At 45.2% G+C, this 16,464-nt stretch overlaps 1 protein-coding gene across 8 annotated transcripts in view; it reads right to left on the bottom strand.

The window, feature by feature from the left end:
- Positions 1-16,464, bottom strand: part of ASTN2 (astrotactin 2) — a 1,111,474-nt gene that overhangs the window by 591,683 nt on the left and 503,327 nt on the right. For 6 of the 8 annotated variants that reach the window (XM_075560395.1, XM_075560402.1, XM_075560397.1 and 3 more), the window contains 3 exons: positions 12,711-12,795; positions 12,193-12,267; positions 11,310-11,447 (listed from right to left, as the gene is read on the bottom strand). In XM_075560395.1, the coding sequence (XP_075416510.1) occupies positions 11,310-11,447; positions 12,193-12,267; positions 12,711-12,795 (298 nt within the window). The remainder of the gene's footprint in view (positions 1-11,309; positions 11,448-12,192; positions 12,268-12,710; positions 12,796-16,464) is intronic. The other 2 variants (XM_075560396.1, XM_075560401.1) reach the window with 1 other exon arrangement.

Raw genomic sequence — 16,464 nt, forward strand, 5'->3', positions numbered from 1 at the left:
TGATTGCCATGCGGGATTGGGTAGGTGCGCACATCTACAATGAACTCCGATGCAATGCAAAGGGCTGTCCCATCATTAAGGAAGAAATAGCCTGACAAGGAGAGCAAGGCACAGAGGTGGGAGGAGCGCAGACAGTGTGGCTCTGTGACTGGGAGGAGAGCATCTTCAAGCAAGGCTCTGGAGTAGAAGGGACACTTCCGCAAGGCTGTGATCAATGAACACAGTGCCGGGGACACTGGGGCCTGTGTGAGTCTTAGGATACTGCAGGCAAAGGGATAGCACAAGTAAAAGCAGAGACAGGAAAGCAAATGGCATTTTGAGGAAAGAGCCAATGACAACACGGCTAGACACAAGATCATGGAGGATGGTGGCCAGATCCCCAAGAGCTAACGCATGCCGAGTGCAAGTGCTTGGTTTGAGGATGGAAATGGGTGTGGTCCACATTTGATAGAGGCTGGTCTGAGCCTGCACAGCATACTGATGGGGTAGGGGGCTGCTAGCTGAAAGCAATGAGACTTGCCCAGGAGAGGAGAGGCTGAGCCAGGTGTCCATGCAGAGGAGAGGGAGGGTCATTTTGAGGACAGTGTGAGAAGGCAGGCTGGGAAATCTTAGGCCTCGTGTGGAATCTCTTCCAAATGTCCTTCCAGACCCTCAGCCCATCCTCACCATGCTTTGTGCCGGGGGCGGCTGACTTCCATAGCTTGCCCCAACCAAAGTCTGGAAAGAGGTTCAACTCCCTGCAGTGAAGTTGAGGACAACCCATAGCGACCCTACAGCACAGCATAGAGCTGCCCACGTGAGTTTCCAAGACTACAACTCTTGACTGGAGTAGAAAGTCCCATCTTTTTCTATGGAGCAGCTGGTGGTTTTGAACTGCTGACCTTGCAGTTAGCGGCCCAACATGTAAGCACTACTCCACCAGAGCTCCTGCAAGGAAGTTAGGATAGTTATTTCTCTGCTTCCATGACTCCTAGGAGCAGCAGGCGATGTCTGTGTGCCACGGCTCAGAATGGGCAGCCCGCTTCACAGTGTTACTTGTCACAGTGTCACCTCATTGTCACCTTGCCCTACTTATACTGGCCACCGGATATTATATATACCATGTCACTTTTCTCACACTTTCCCCAGATTTATTGACTATCCTGAGCACGACATCGCTTTCTTGGAGGGGAGGGGAGAATCCTATTTAATTTGGGGTTCTTGGGGGAGTTACAGAGAAAGTAGTGAAGTCTAATGTACAGGTCCATTAATTAATTACTCATGGAAAAAATCCAAACCATGTTCCTGATCATATTGGACCTGTATGTGTATGTGTGTGCTTGTGCACTAAGTAGCTGGAGGTTGGGACTTCTCTGAGAGCAGAAGATAGACTTTAAAAGGCACAGCCCTACCCAGTACCAATGACTAACTGGGGGTCTTGTTTCACTAATGGGCGTCAAGTCCATACTGACTCATGGCCACTCCATTCATGCAGACCAGCACTACCTCATAGGGCTTTAAGCCTGTGAGCAGTTTTGGGAAGCAATTCACAGGACCTGTTTTACGGGCCACCTCAGGGCAGGTTTAAGCCACTGACCTTTCAGCCAGTAATCAAGTGCTGAACTGTAGCTGGCACCCAGAGACTCCAAGTGGGTTTTAGAAGACAAAACAGTTGCTTATCTTAGATTAGCTTCATGTTTGCTTTCCCCTACAAACCAGATGTTTGTATAATCTATAGCAGGGCCCCTTGAGACGAGAAGAGTGGGACCTTGGGGAAGCACAGACAGACCAGGGCAGGGAACCTGGCAGGAGGCTGGGCTATATATGCAGACAGAGTGGCTTCTCTTAGGCTAGGATCACCCATGTGATGGGAGAAGGATGGAAATGATGACTTAGAAGGTTTCTTCCAGGCTATGAGTTTGTAATTGCTTAAACTTGGCTTTGGAAATCAAGGATGCAGTTCAGAGTCCCTGAAATGTGGGTGGTTTGTTGACAGCTTAAATGAGAGTGTTCCACTTTTAATACATTATAAGTGACAATAACAGTGCTAGACAGTAGAGTGGAAATACTGACATGGAGGCCCCAAGTCTGTTACAGTCCAGAAATCTATTTCAGTCATGTTACTGACACAAAGATGACATTGTCCAACTATACTGATCCCCTGAGATAACAGACCAGGGAAAACTTCTGGGCAAGACAGCTTCATGGACAACATCTCCAGCCTCACGACTATCTTTCTCATCAAGCACAAGGCTCTCGGCTTTTCACAAGGGAACACGGTTGTCAAGGCACCAGAGTGAAACCTGGAAGGGCTGCTAAATGTCACTAAGTTCAAAGATGGTAACCCTGGCTTGGGCCACAACCCCACCGTCTGATACCCAACATATGCATCCTGAGTTCATTGTGGCGATTTTCCCAGCGGAGGCTGTCTGTCGCCTCAAAAAAATCTTTCCAACATAATACCCGACGCAGCCCCTTCCCGTTTTTCTGAGTTGGGACATGAAATGTCTGCTATCTGCCATCTCTGATTGAGTCCAACCCCTAAGGTAGATGGGTAAGTGAAGCCGGGGAAAGGTTTCAAACCCATGAACTGAAGTTGATGTGGAGCTCAGGACTCTTCTGTCCATTTCTGCCATGACTATGTCCACATATATCATGCTTCAGCCTCCTCCATCATGTCCACAGGCAGGCTCCATGGAGTTAGGCATTGAAACTCCTCCTCACCAGCAGTCAGGGGTGGGCTCTGATCCCATAGGAGGCCAATCAGATTACTCCTATAGGATTTCTCCAAGTCATAACTTCAGAATGAAATGCATTTGCTTTTTGGTGGTATGAGCCAAACAAGGTTTGGGACTCGTGATTATTTCAACCACGACCATTGTGGGAAGGAAGCCAGTTCACAGTAGGTGAGACTAAAACCACCACAGATGAAAGACAGACTCCTAATCATTGAATTCCCTTAACTCCCGGGGTAATTGAATGGTTTTATGTCAACTAGAAACTCGTGGCTAGGGGTGGGGCTAAACCTGTCAATCAAGGGCTAGCTTAATGACACTTGGGCATTTGTAAGAGAGTGAGTGGCTCTGAGAACTGCCTCTCGCACTGTCACTCTGCCTCCCTGCCTGCCGGCACTCTGCCTCCCGTGAGGGATGGCCCCACATGGGCCACCTGATCCTGAGAGCTGCCAATGCCCTGCAGTGTTTCCAATGACTTTGGAGCCAGGAGACTCTGTGCCCATCAGCCTGTGACCTTCCTGCTTCCTGGTTTGGGTCACCTTTCTGTATCACCGGCTTGTGGCCACCTGAATCTGAAGTGTCTCATGGACTAACATTAGACTTACGGACTTGAGTTGGACTGGGATACCTAATTACTTCTTGATATAAAGCTCTTGCATAAACATAGATGCGTGTCCCTCGATTAGTTTCTCTAGACAACCTAGCCTAACACATGCCTTTATCTCTGAGACTGACCTCTTGCCCTTTCATGGAACCTGTCTTACATGGTCACCTCTAAGCTAATTTGAACTGGGTGTCTGTCCCCTATCCCCCAAGGTTCTATACACTGAGGAAGGCATGGGGGCAAGAAGCCGAGAGGTCAGAGTTTTGTATTCAAATACCAACTCATCCCCTCACTGACTCTGCTGCTTCATGCCTTACATGGTCAACTTCATCCATGAAAGGGGGCTAACAACAGCCTCGGCCTGGTGAGGTAGCTATGGGAAGCATCTATCAGAAGTCATGTGGAAGTCTCCTGCCCAGCGAGATACACACGACTGTCTTCAGCGTAGACTCAGGTCTTCAACCCACATAGCCAGAGCCTTGGCTCCATGTGTCTGCAAAAAAAAAACCCGGCTTGCTTTTATGTTTCTCCCTCTCTTTCTGCTTTAATCTTAAGATCTGCAGACTCATTTCAACATCAGAAGTCCCATTTTAAAAGTGTTTAACATCTAAGGCAGATGGAACAAGTCGTTTCTCAGTTTCACTGTATCTGCAAAGCCTTCCATAATTCAACATCAAATATTTATTATTACATTTATTAAAGTTTTAATAATTTAGCATCTCCTGCATGTGAGATATAAGCTTAGCTAACTGGCTCCCCTTTATCCAACCTGGGTCACTTCAATATTTATATTCCGAAGTCTCCATTTGAGTTTCATTTAGCAGAGGCTGTGGCTTGGGCCCTCTCCTCAGCTGACAGTCAGAGACTGCTAGGGCCTCCCCAGCGGCAAAGACTAACAGAGAGCTGGTGCTGAACTCTGTTTGAGGAGATTTACCGAGCCTCGGCAGAAACGAATCCTAATAGACTTCATTTTTATGATGGTCGCTAAGCTAAAATGGGGAAAATAAATATGTCTCCAGGCTCACTGGCTGAGTGACAAGCAGCCAGACTGTGAGATGGGTGGGCAAAGAGGAGATCCATCCAGTAGGAAGCGAAGAGCTCTTTATAGTATCGCTCATAGGGGCCTTCCTCTCCTACAAGAAGGGAGGGAGGCAGTGGCAAGGGAAAGCTGCAGGCTTAAAACCCAGTCAGTGCCAAGTGGGCACCCCGTTTTCCTACCATCCCTCACTTTTCCCATTGCACTCAGTGGGCTAACTGAGTCATAAGCACAAGAATTTAAGATTCCATAGAAGAATGTTGATCCAAAGGGGTTTTAAAAAACCCAAACATGGAACTGAATCCCATATTTTCACTGGAATCCAGATCTTTCAGACCACTGACTTTGGGTGAGCACCCGAAATGATTGTTCTGAGATCATCTTTAAAACTTAAAACTCAAACAAAAATGCTTCCCAGAGGTCTGCTTTGACCAAAGCTGCTATTGCATAATTAGTTAAGTATGTCTCCTCTGACAATTGCGCTCGCCCGCAAAGATTTATGAATGTGGGATCAAATAGCCAACAGCTTATCAAAAGGTTAGATGCCAATCATAGGGGCAGTAACTTTACATCAATGGTGGTGGAATAATTTGGAAAGAGGTAGTGAGAATGACTAGACAGCTTGAACAATGTAAACAAGGTCACTGAACTGAACATGTAGAATTTGTGTACATTTTGATATATGTTCTTTACAAAGACTTTTGATATGTTTGACGTTAAAACAAAACATCCTTCGCTTAAAAAGAAAGAACGCAATGAGCCTACTAGCCTTGGTGGTTTCGAGGCTGGGTCGATGACCTTCATCGGGCCGATTCAAGCCTTGCATGGCTCTAGAGAGGTTGCCCCGATGGGGCTGTTGGGGAAGCTGTTGCACAGCTAATCTCAAGGTCGGTGATTCAAACCCACCAGCTGCTCCAACGGAGAAGTACGAAGTTATTTGCTTCCACAAAGATTCACAAATTTGAAGCCCCACATTGGGTCGCTATGTGTAAGAATCCAATCAATAGTAGTGGTTTGGGAGTTTGATGTCCCTTCAGGTAAAGATCCCTGAGGGTACTGTGGATTGTGCACTGAGCTACCAACTGCAAGATTCGAGGTTGAAACCCCATAGAGAGTCACTATGAGTCAGAATGGGGGCGGGGAAGGGGACAGGGCACAAACCACTCTAGGTACTGATTTGGGACATTGACAACTATCCCCAAATAGGGCAAACAGAGTCATCAGGGCTCACAGCTGAGAAGCATGGGCTAGTAAGCTGGACCCTTAACTTTATCACATATATAAAGACCTTGCCGGATAAAGTATTACTTGCAGATGTCAGGGATTCCACTGCCTTTGATGTGATTCCAACTCATAGCTTCACTTTAGGGCTGAAAGAACTCCTCCGGTGGGTTTTCAAGGTTTTAAATACTTAGGGAAGCAGAAAATCTCTTCTTTCACCATAGGAGTCGAACTGCTGACCTTGTGGCTAGCAAGTGAACCCATAACCCGCTTGGCACCTACAGTGCCATCAGGGCTCTATGTTTCAAGGATTCGAACCTGCTATTTTAAGGGGCTATAGGACCCCTGGTGGTGGAGTGGTTATGTGTTGGGCTGTGATCTGCATGGTTGGCAGTTCAAAACCACCTGCAGCTCTGAGGGAGGAAGACTGGGCTTTCTATTCCCGTAAATAGTGACAGTCTCAGAAACCCACAGGGAGTCACCATGAGTCAGCTTTGACTCGATGGCAGTGAGTTTTATTATCTCCCACGGCAGAATCTGAACATGTGTAGTCTAACAAGCTTGCAGGCAATGCTTATGCCAGTGGTCCATTGTGAGAACCATTAACTAGTGGATTCCTACCCTTATGTCTCCACTCAGCCCAGAGGCCCTTCCTCTATAAGGCCTGCACTCTAGCCCCCAGGCAGGGGTGGCCTCCTCTACCTGTGTGTCCTTCCTCTCTGCCTTGAACTCACTCTTGCTCTTCCTCATGTGTCATAACCGATGGCAGATTCTTGCTGGATTTTTTTCGCCCTCATTTAATAGACTGAGCCCCTTGTCATATCATTTTTACAGCCTGGTAGATAGTAGTAGGTGTTCAATAAATTCTCAGTAGTTGGAATTAAAAGACAGATAGAACAAAAAAGACCATCTTAATTCTTTTCAGAATGAATCCAGTGTGGAAACTGTCAGCAGGCGAGCCATGCTACTTGCATCTGAAATCCCATTATTCTCCCACCAGTGTGCAGGAGCTCACAGTATTTCACCCTGTCGTTGTCACTGATGCGAGATTTTAGAAAAAGCACCGAGGGACTCCAAAAGCTGGGCATCGTGAATGATTATCCTTCCAATTCTAATAGCTAGCCTCACAGTCCTCTCCTAGGAAGCGCCGGTTCCAGGTGCCATTGGGAAGCTGGCCCCGTATGCAGTCACCAGGGGTGTGGGCTCGGCTTCTCTCCCCAAGTAACTTTTGTTTCATCTCGCAAATTAATCTCTTGTTCCATGCTCCTTGGCACACAGCAGAGGTGGGTCTTCTTCATCTCTGTATTTCTCCAGAGCCTGGCACGGTGCCTGGCACTCTGGAGGAGCCCGGCAGGGACTTAAGGGGATGGAAAGAAATCTGTTTCTCCACCTTCATGGCTGACATCATTAGTGTCTTGAATGCTAAAAATCTCATGCCTGGAAGTCTCCTGCTGAGACAGGCTGGAGAATGGAAGCTGTTCAGGGGAGCATTCTCTTCTTTCCCCCTCCAATCCTGGGTTTTGAAAGGTCTTCCTAGGGTCCACACAGCCACATCCTATCCACAAGTCAAGGTTAATTGCCAGTGTTCTAGCTCCTGAATTGTTTTCTTATTTCCAATGGTCAGGAAATCACCCTTCTTTTTAAAACTCCCAGGATACTCTGTGGGCGCAGCCCATGTGTGACTCTTCCCGCAACCTGCACATAAAACTCTATCGTACTGCACCAGACTTTGCATTCTTTAACATAAAAGTGTTTCCAAAACTCATCACAAAGGGGTTCACATAAGCCCGCAGGTGTAAGATTTTAAGATGCATCAGAGATTGAACATAGCTTTTTAGCAAGAGAGAAATGTTAAAAAAGATAATTACATTACAGTAACGAAACCTACTGCCATTGAGTCAATTCCAACTCACAGTGACCCTACCGGTCAGAGTGGAATGGCCCCTTCTGGTTTTTGAGACTGTAAATGGAATGGAAGCAGAGACTCTCAGAGTGGTGGCTGGGTTGGAACCACTGACCTTGTGGCTAGGAGGCCAACATTTAGCCCACTGCATCCTCAGAGTTCCCTCTACAGCAGTATCCTAAGAACAACCTTTCCAGAGCGTTCCCCGAGTGCCCGATGCAGTGCTCATGCACATTATGTCATTCAATCGTCACGACTCTCTTCTATGGCTTGGTTTGCTTGTCCCATTATCGATGAGAAAAAACAGAACTACAGCATAATAATGTCCCCACGCCCATGCAGTGAACAACTGATGGCGATCGTACAAACTCAGGGACTTCAGTTGGGTCCCCCAGTCCATGACTATAAAAATAATAAACATCATGTTTAATGAAAATATACCCTGCATCAAGCAGAAAGAAAATGTTTGAAAACGATGATGGCAACATATGTACAACTGTGTTTGATACAATTGATGTATGGATTCTTACAAGAGCTGTAAGAGCCACCAAGAAATGATGTATTAATACAAATATATATACACACACATACACAGGCATGCATAGAGCAAGGTGAAAACACCTTGTGTGTACAACTTGATGAGTTTTCAGATTACCAAACAACCCTGTAGCCACTGCACAGATGAAGTAATCAAATACAGTCAGCATCTTGTACACCTGCTTATGCTTTCCCTCGGTAAATACCCCTCCCTTACCTAAAGCCATCTCTATCCTTTATTCTCACATCATCTGTTCATTTTACATTCATAATCTTTTCCATTACATTTGTAACCTTGTATATATTCATAACCAAGATTATACTCATAATATTTTTGGGCTCTACAATTCAGCACCATGTTTGTGAGCCCATGCATCGATGTTGTATCTATTCACATTGGTCATTGCTTTTATGCCAGTCATCAATTTCCCATATTTACTGATCTACTATTTTTGATAATGGATATTTGTGATTTTCCAAACTTTTGGCCCTACAAGTTATGCTGCTATTAGTGTGTGTGTGTGCGTGTGTGTGTGCGTGTGTTTTAATGTGTATTATGGTGGTACTTCTCTGGTCTGACCTAACAGCCACAACTTGTGGCATATATATGTTTGTTAGGAATATTTCTAGAAGTAGAATGGAAAGGCTATGGTATATTTGTATGCTCAGCTTCAGTAGATACTGCTCAACACATGCACACAATCGAGAGTCCCATGATCAGGGTCTGAGCATTCCAGTTACTCCATATCTTTGTCAACATTTGTTTCCATCAGCTGTTTTAAATTTAGCCACCCTGGGAGCCTGTGTGTTTGATTGTATGATACCCTGATAGTGCAGGGTATCATTGTTTCCTAAAAATTTATCACAGATAAAAACACAATGGAAGAAGAATCCGCTGGAGAAGCACTCGCAATTGAACTTTCTAGTTCCACTGGAATGCTTGTCTTTGTATCCTCTGACTGTCCTCCCACGCAGTCTTTCCTCTAATCTTTCCACCACGATTCCATGTCAGAGTTACCGCTTATCTATAATCATGATCTATTATTTATTAATTTATAGTTTATCATCCAACTGGAACTTATTAATTCCTTGAATGCCTGCAATATGCTTGCTTGGGCAATGTCATGTCAAACAAGGTTTATTAGCGCAGTCTAGAAAACTCAATCTACATGGGACAGGTCCTTTGAATGGAGATGATTGCAAGCTAGTTAATTCACCTTGGGGGTGAGGCCATCAGGCTTATATCAGGTAATGGTAAGATTTAAAAGGCTGTCTGTGGTTGCTTTGTGGCCAGACTAAGGCATTTGGGTACCTCAAGAAGGATAATGATTTACTGCCTTCCTCAAACCAACTTTTTCCCCCAAATATTTATGCAACATTTACTTAAGCAACATCTTAGTGGTGTCGAGAGAAAGGGTGGAAAAGGAGGCTCCACGGCTGTAGAATGGCATCCCCTTTCCAACTGTGAGCAGCTCTGCTGGAGCTCAACTGGGAGAAAGCACCCCCTCCAGGTCCCCATGACCAGCATTCTGAGACAGAGCTCAGAAGCATCCATTGTTATTAGAATATGCACCCTCAGAACTTCCCAACTTATCACAGCATTTCTTCCAACCCCAAAAAACAACCTCTCTAAAACACATTCTGGCAATTATATTTTCTCAACTTTATATCATTCGCAGAAGTGTCTCACAGCCCGATATAGATTGGCATTCTAGTTGGCTGGCTTGATACTTAATGCAACACGGATTAGAGCAGAAGAAGGTGACTGCAGTCATCTTTGAGATAACAGTTGCTCACAGAAATGACATAACGATGACAAGGACAAGACAGTCCACATTCAAGGTAGAAAGATTCCTCATTGTTGTGATCTACTACACATCCATGGCCATTCTGTCTGCCCCAACACTACCAGTTTCCACTAGGAACTTATGCTGAAGAAACTGCTGAGAGCCTAGCTCCTATGATTCGGTCATCACAACAACTCTCCCGGGTGCTGCAGTGATACAGTGGAGAACGCTGGCCCGCGAGCTGGACGTCAGGGTTGGAAGCTTGGTGCATAGCTTATTAGTTGAGACATCACCCTCATATCTCAAATTAGAGTGTTTTGCTTTCTATCTGTAAAATGGAGATAATGGCATCAGCAAATGTGGTTAACATAAGGGTATGATGAGGGGATATTCGTAAGGTTTTTGTCATGTAGGAGACAATTGAAGAATAGGAATTATTACTGCTATATTGCATAATATAAGTTCTGCTATTATCCCCTTATATGGAAACTAGAGAGTTGAACGTGAAGACTACACAACTCATATAGGATAGAGATGGGATCTTCAGCCACATTTTTCCAACTCTGGAGTGTTACCCTTAGCCCATCTGACCAGTGTATCTCAGCACTTTCAGTCAAGGTACTTCCTATACACATATGGAACGATGTAGATTTAGAATGGCCCAAAGGTAGCTATGGAGTGTCAATATAGCAGTCCCTGGAGGTCAGGAGGGTCATATTTTGTTTATTTCCAGTTTGGGAGCCACTAAAGTGTATGCAGGTCAGTTCCAAAAAATAAAACCAGAATCTATTTTTGATGGCATCTGGATTTCTAAAATGATTCCTCTAATCTAATTCAGAGAAAAAACAAAAATAAAACTACAATACAGACACACGAATAAGGTCCAGAACAATGTTTGGATCAGGTCTAAGACTACTGGCTTAATTAAATCAATAAACATTTAGTAGATGCTCAATATGTACTAGGAACTGTAAATTAAAAAGCCAAGGAACTTATTTTCCTTGACCTTAGGAGGTTCACCACATAATGAGACAGATGCTATATAATCAACTAATCATGACCCACTAGCTCAGGTCTCTAATGAAGTTAACTTACAAGGTACAAAGCACAGAAGGAGAAATTCACTTTCCATGAGTCAGGAACTGAACACTCATGTATCAGCCTAACTTCATTCTCCAATATCTGAATCATAAGAGAAAGCAGCATGTTTTCCAATCAATTGCCCCCATGACTCTCCAAGACAGCATTAAGCAATGGTCTTTTATAAGCCAAATGATATATTAGCTTCTATCATATTTTATATAAGCCCCAAAGGAAAGTAATAATTGGAATATAAGGCACTGAGGTACACCAAAAGAGAAAACTTGGAGGAGCTAGGTGTATTTGATGCTGTCGACCTACACCACCAACCAGGCAGGTGCCTACTTCGCTCCTTCACAGGTGATCAGAGCAGCTCTCAGTGCTCACAGGAGTCCTTGGTGCGGCATTCTGGAGGTGACCTCCCTACCTGACATCCGCAGGGTCTTCTGTGACAAGGACGTCAGTCTTGCAGCTGGCCAGGGGGTTGATGGACAGCTCCACAGGTGGGACCACAAAGCTTTTGCTGACAGGAAGCCAGAGTCCTTGGCCCAAGCTGAAAGTAGACCTGCAATGTAAGAGTTTCCATTGGGGGACTCCCTGGGAATAAAGAAAAAAAAGAGGGGCCCCCTCCTCCCGTTTATTCCAGGATCACTTTTCATTTTCCCACCCAACTGAGTTCCCTATATTCTTCAAGACACAGTTTGGGCTAGCTTTCCACAGACTTAAACCAATATTTCTTAAATGTCTTAACCATCTACCCAACACATTGCTTTTCTTTTCCTGGGTGGAAGATCTGGCTCTACAGTGGTCTCTGTGAGGACAGGGGGTATTTCCCTGTTTTCCCAGGGGTCCTGCTAACCATCAGAAGTTTTTAAAGTGATGGATAACATGAGAGGGCAGTCTAGCACAAAGGTTAAGAGCATGAACCCTGAATCTATTTTGACCCAAATCAGACTCTCAGCCGGTCACTTAATTTGTTGTGTATCTTTATCTGCTTAAGTACTAGCTTTTTACAAAGATTTCAGAGGTACAGTGGCTACAAAATAGTTTTGAATCACTGGACTAGATAATCAGTAGTGTTCTTCCTCATTGAAGTGTCTTTAAGTTAAGTCTGGATGCCAGACACATGGGAAGGAGATTCCCGCTGCAACCTGAGTCATCATGAGTTGTTAGTGCCAATGAGCAGAACCAGTTCTCAAAGTAGCCCAGAGCCCCACAAGGGTTACGTACTGAAGACACATGGTCACATTTCCTGGTAAGACTTTTCTCTATCCCCCAGTATTGAATCCCAACAGGTATGGTCAACTCACCTGAGAATCTTTTCAGGGGCTTGCTCTCCGGTTACAAGATCATAGCCCCTCTCAAGTGTGGTGTAAGGCCACGGTCTGTGGGGGAGACAAGAAGGGGAGTGCAGATATTATTATTTAGAAGCAGGAAATATTCATGGACGCATTGCTTAAGCCTAGCTTTGCAGACAACCAAAATTCAAAAGTAATTAATGGGTCAGATTATTTACATCATTAAAGAATTTACAGAGGGACCTGAACATCTGTATGCCCATTTTCAAAGGTCGTGGGGCTGTGTGGAAGTTTCTGTCCCAGAAGGTATATCTGAAATGGTGGCATCTCCTGCTATACATGTACTTGTGGTTCTCACATGTGACTCTGTGGGAAAGTAGCCTACACATCAGTCGAGTTCGGCAGGGGGCACAACTGTTTCAGAGAAAGAGTCCTTTTTGTGAAGAGGTTTCAGGACTCTAGTAACAAACAGAGGGGGTGGGAGGCTGTGTCTCCTACAGTTCCTGAGCAGCTGCCCTTTGTCAACTCACCCTTCACTTTGTCCCCAGTCACTGCGCACACAAAGGTGTCTGTGGACAGGGTCCGGGGCGAATCCCTCATGACAACTGCACTCTCCTGGAAGAGAAGAAAAGAATTCTGTCAAGGGCTGCCTTCTCAAAACAGGCTTCTCCTCGTTGGCTTGTGAGAGAAAGAGAGCTGCCTATTTCAGAATCTCCTCTGCAAAGAGTGTCCTTGTTGACATGCAATTGTGGTGACACAGAGGCCATTCACCTCTTCATGCATTTGTTCAATAAAGGCAGCATACGTGTAACGCCGTGAGTGCTATGAGGTGTGTGGACAGAGTCCAAAGGCACAGCCCGGACCCTAAAGGCGCTCACCACTTCATAAGAGACACAGAAGGAAGCAGAAGTGCAGTGGACAAATGGAAGTCCAGTTTTCAACAATTTACATGATGAGAACCTATATTTGGAATAACACTGAAAGATCACAGTCCTGAGTATATCTTCAGAGTTCAGAAGGCTGGAAGAGTTTCAGAATCAGAAGTCCTCTGCCCTACCTCCTTACTGTGATCAGAGATGCTTCCCTGTGCAGACCTTGAGGTTAGGGAATATTTTTCAATTCAGTTAGTTATTTGCTTTTCCTAGAATGTAGGTATAGTATATTCATGGATGATATTCCAAAAACATATTGTAGAAGGCACTATGTTTAGGAAATGCTGTGTCCATCTGGAGGAGTGCATTTCTCCATGAGGGCCACGTGTATGCAGTTCTCCCCAGACTGAGCTCACCTTGGGAACCTTGAGGGGACTAATGATCAGGATTCTCACTCTGTGAAACATGTCTTGAGGAAGCCATGTAGGAGCTTCCTTGGCTTATCCCACTGGAGAAAGCAGAATTAGGTGTTCAACAGGTTTGGGCTGAATCATTAACTCTCCAGAGCCAAAGCCAAACCTAGTGTCATTGAGTCAATTCCAACACAGAACAACCAGATCCAAGGCTTCCCAGGTTGTCAATATTTTCTAGAGCAAAGAGTGTCACCCATCAGGGATTTGAAATATGTCCAGACTTAGCTGTTGAAATGCCTCTTCTCCACCTGATGGTGAACACACACACACACACACACACACACACACACACACACACACACACACGGGGGGGGGGGGGAAGAGAGGGAGAGAGAGAGAGAGAGAGAGAGAGAGAGAGAGAGAGAGAGAGAGAGAGAGAGAGAGAGGTGATCCTGCAGCCTTCTGATTCTACAGTGATTCTGAGTAATTTCACCCCAAGTTTTCCAATATGCTCCATGGATATATATGTTTCAATAATGGAGGAGATTGATTTATGGGGCTTAGAAACATATAGAAGAAATTACCATTTAAAAGTTTTATTTTACAGTCTTTCAAAATAAGAATGAAAGATAGGTACTTGGACACATGCAAGAATTAGCTCTATCCTGCTAACTCAGGTTGCCTGCTATGCTTACGTTACGCAAGCCTCAGAAAGCCAAGAAAAATGAATAACTACTATCAACTCAGTTTCACTGAAGAGAAAACTGAGACCTGTGAGCCAAGCTGCTAACGCACTCATGTTCTCTGCAACTACCTACCTTGTGAGTCAGGATTTTCTCAACAGTGTGGACCCAAACAGAACAGAGCAGTGAAAAGGAGACTAGGGCACCACCAGGCTCCACACGTATGATCCTAACTCCTTATGCCAACATGTCTGTATTCACGAGGGACTGCCTGTGGGTTGCAAACAGTAGTATGCACAGCTAGTAACTAATAGCCAAAGGTTCAAGTTCACCCACAGGCTCCTTAGAGGCAAGGGTTCTGAAAACATCATCATTGGAAGCTCTGTGGAGCACAGCTGTACTGTGACACACAGGGGTCATCATAGTTGGGATTGACTCAACAGCAGCACGGATTGATTGATACTGATGTTCATCGACAGACATTACTCTTTTCACTAAATGGCAACGTGATGTAGTTGAACTTATACTACACAGGTGGAGTGCTACATCAAACAAACAAACTCTAATTTGTTTTATATATTGCCATTCTTGTTATGCTTTGTAGCCTTAGCATTACATAAACATCAGGCAAAAAGAAAGACATAAGATAAGCTTAATAAATGTTGGTGCAACAGAAATGTCAGTAAGGGAGCAAGCATTACAGAAAGGGTCAGACATGGAATTCAAAGCCTTCAGAATAAGGATGTTGAGAGACTAGAGGAGGGGAAGGAAGAGAGAGAGGTGTACCTCTCCTCGTCAGGAAGTCCCTGACTTCCCAGGGGGACTGCTTACCGCTGTGGGGCTCTCTCTAACCCTCCATCCAAATGCCTTGCCGGGGGGTCTTCCATGGCATGGGTGTGCTGTAATCAGGTGTACCCACATGAACGGATTGTTGCTGGAGGGGGCGGGACTGGGGGAAGGGTCTGAGACCCTTGCGATTTCCATGGGAATAATTTTCCAAAGGGGGAAGGGTGTGGGAGCCAACTAATGATGTGTTAAAATGCAACAGTCCCTTCATGAAATATTCACCACTTTAAACACGTCTAATATTCAAGATTAAAAGTCCTGAGATTTGTCCCTGAGACTCTGAGGACTGATTTATGATCTGCCACAGGCCACGGGCCTCGTGATTCATAACGGGCGAGGTAAATGGTTACCTCTGGCAAAGGGACAAGACGTCAGGCTAGTGGGGTGGTGGGCTGGCAAAGAATGAGGCTCCTCTCTCTTCTGTCTATGACTGGAGGAAAGGGCATAGTTCCCCCTTGCCCTCCTTTTTTTGGATAATGTTGGTGAGAATGAGAAATGAATTCAGAAAAGGGGGTGTTGCTGTATTTTTCTCTTTCTTCCTCTTGTGCTTACCAGGCAATTTTTCTCTGCCTCAAAATGGATCATTAATTACTGACACACATTATGCTGCAAATATATATTTTGCAAATGAGAAGCACCCACCCTAAGGCCGCCTACTGCTGCCCGGAGAACAGGAGAAGAGGAAGAGGGGACAGCGCCTGCTGTTCTGGAAGCAGGCAGAGCTGGGTTCCCATCCCTACTTTCCTACTCCATACCTGTCCGACATGAGGGAAGTTATGTCACCTCTTGTGTTCCTAATCTGTAGAATGGAAATAATAACAACCTTTCTCAAAGCTTTCATGTAAGAGTAAGTTGATGCTCAGTAAACTGTCCCCACCTGACCCTTTGATTCCCACTTGGCCACTGGGTTCTGGTAGAAACAAACCGAACAACTCTAGGAACAGTGAGCAGGTCGTCTTCTCCTCTCTGAGCCTTCCTTCCTCATTTGCAAAGTAGGAAGTGGGAGTAAATAGATGCTCATCAGCTCTAGGAGCCAAGAGCCAGCGACTGCCTGCTACGTTGCCTGTATTGCCTTACAAATCCCAAACCCTTGTTCTTGGGACACCATTTGTTTCCACCTCAGCTGTGATCACTCTTAGCAGGCGGGCTAGGTTGTCTCTGGCAAGATCTCCATCAATGCCATGGCTATTGGCTTTATTGACTCCTGTGTGCCATTTTGCTTGTTCAGCAACCTCTCAACTATTTGCAACAAAGCATTTCCTTCTGTGAAATGTGAAACTTCTGCCAACCAAGGCTGAAGATTAACCCTTTCTCTGGGTGAGTCCTTCCCTCAGCTCTGCTTCTGCATACCCAGGGAAGCTAGGCTATCAAAGAAGGGCCACTTAGGGACACACGGAGACATGGTTTCCATTTACTGTAAACAAGTTTGCTTCTGCCACTACCAGCTCTGTGACAGTGGAAGCGCCTTGA

The sequence above is a fragment of the Tenrec ecaudatus genome, chromosome 10 (assembly GCF_050624435.1).
Source record: "Tenrec ecaudatus isolate mTenEca1 chromosome 10, mTenEca1.hap1, whole genome shotgun sequence".
Taxonomy (NCBI): Eukaryota; Metazoa; Chordata; class Mammalia; order Afrosoricida; family Tenrecidae; genus Tenrec; species Tenrec ecaudatus.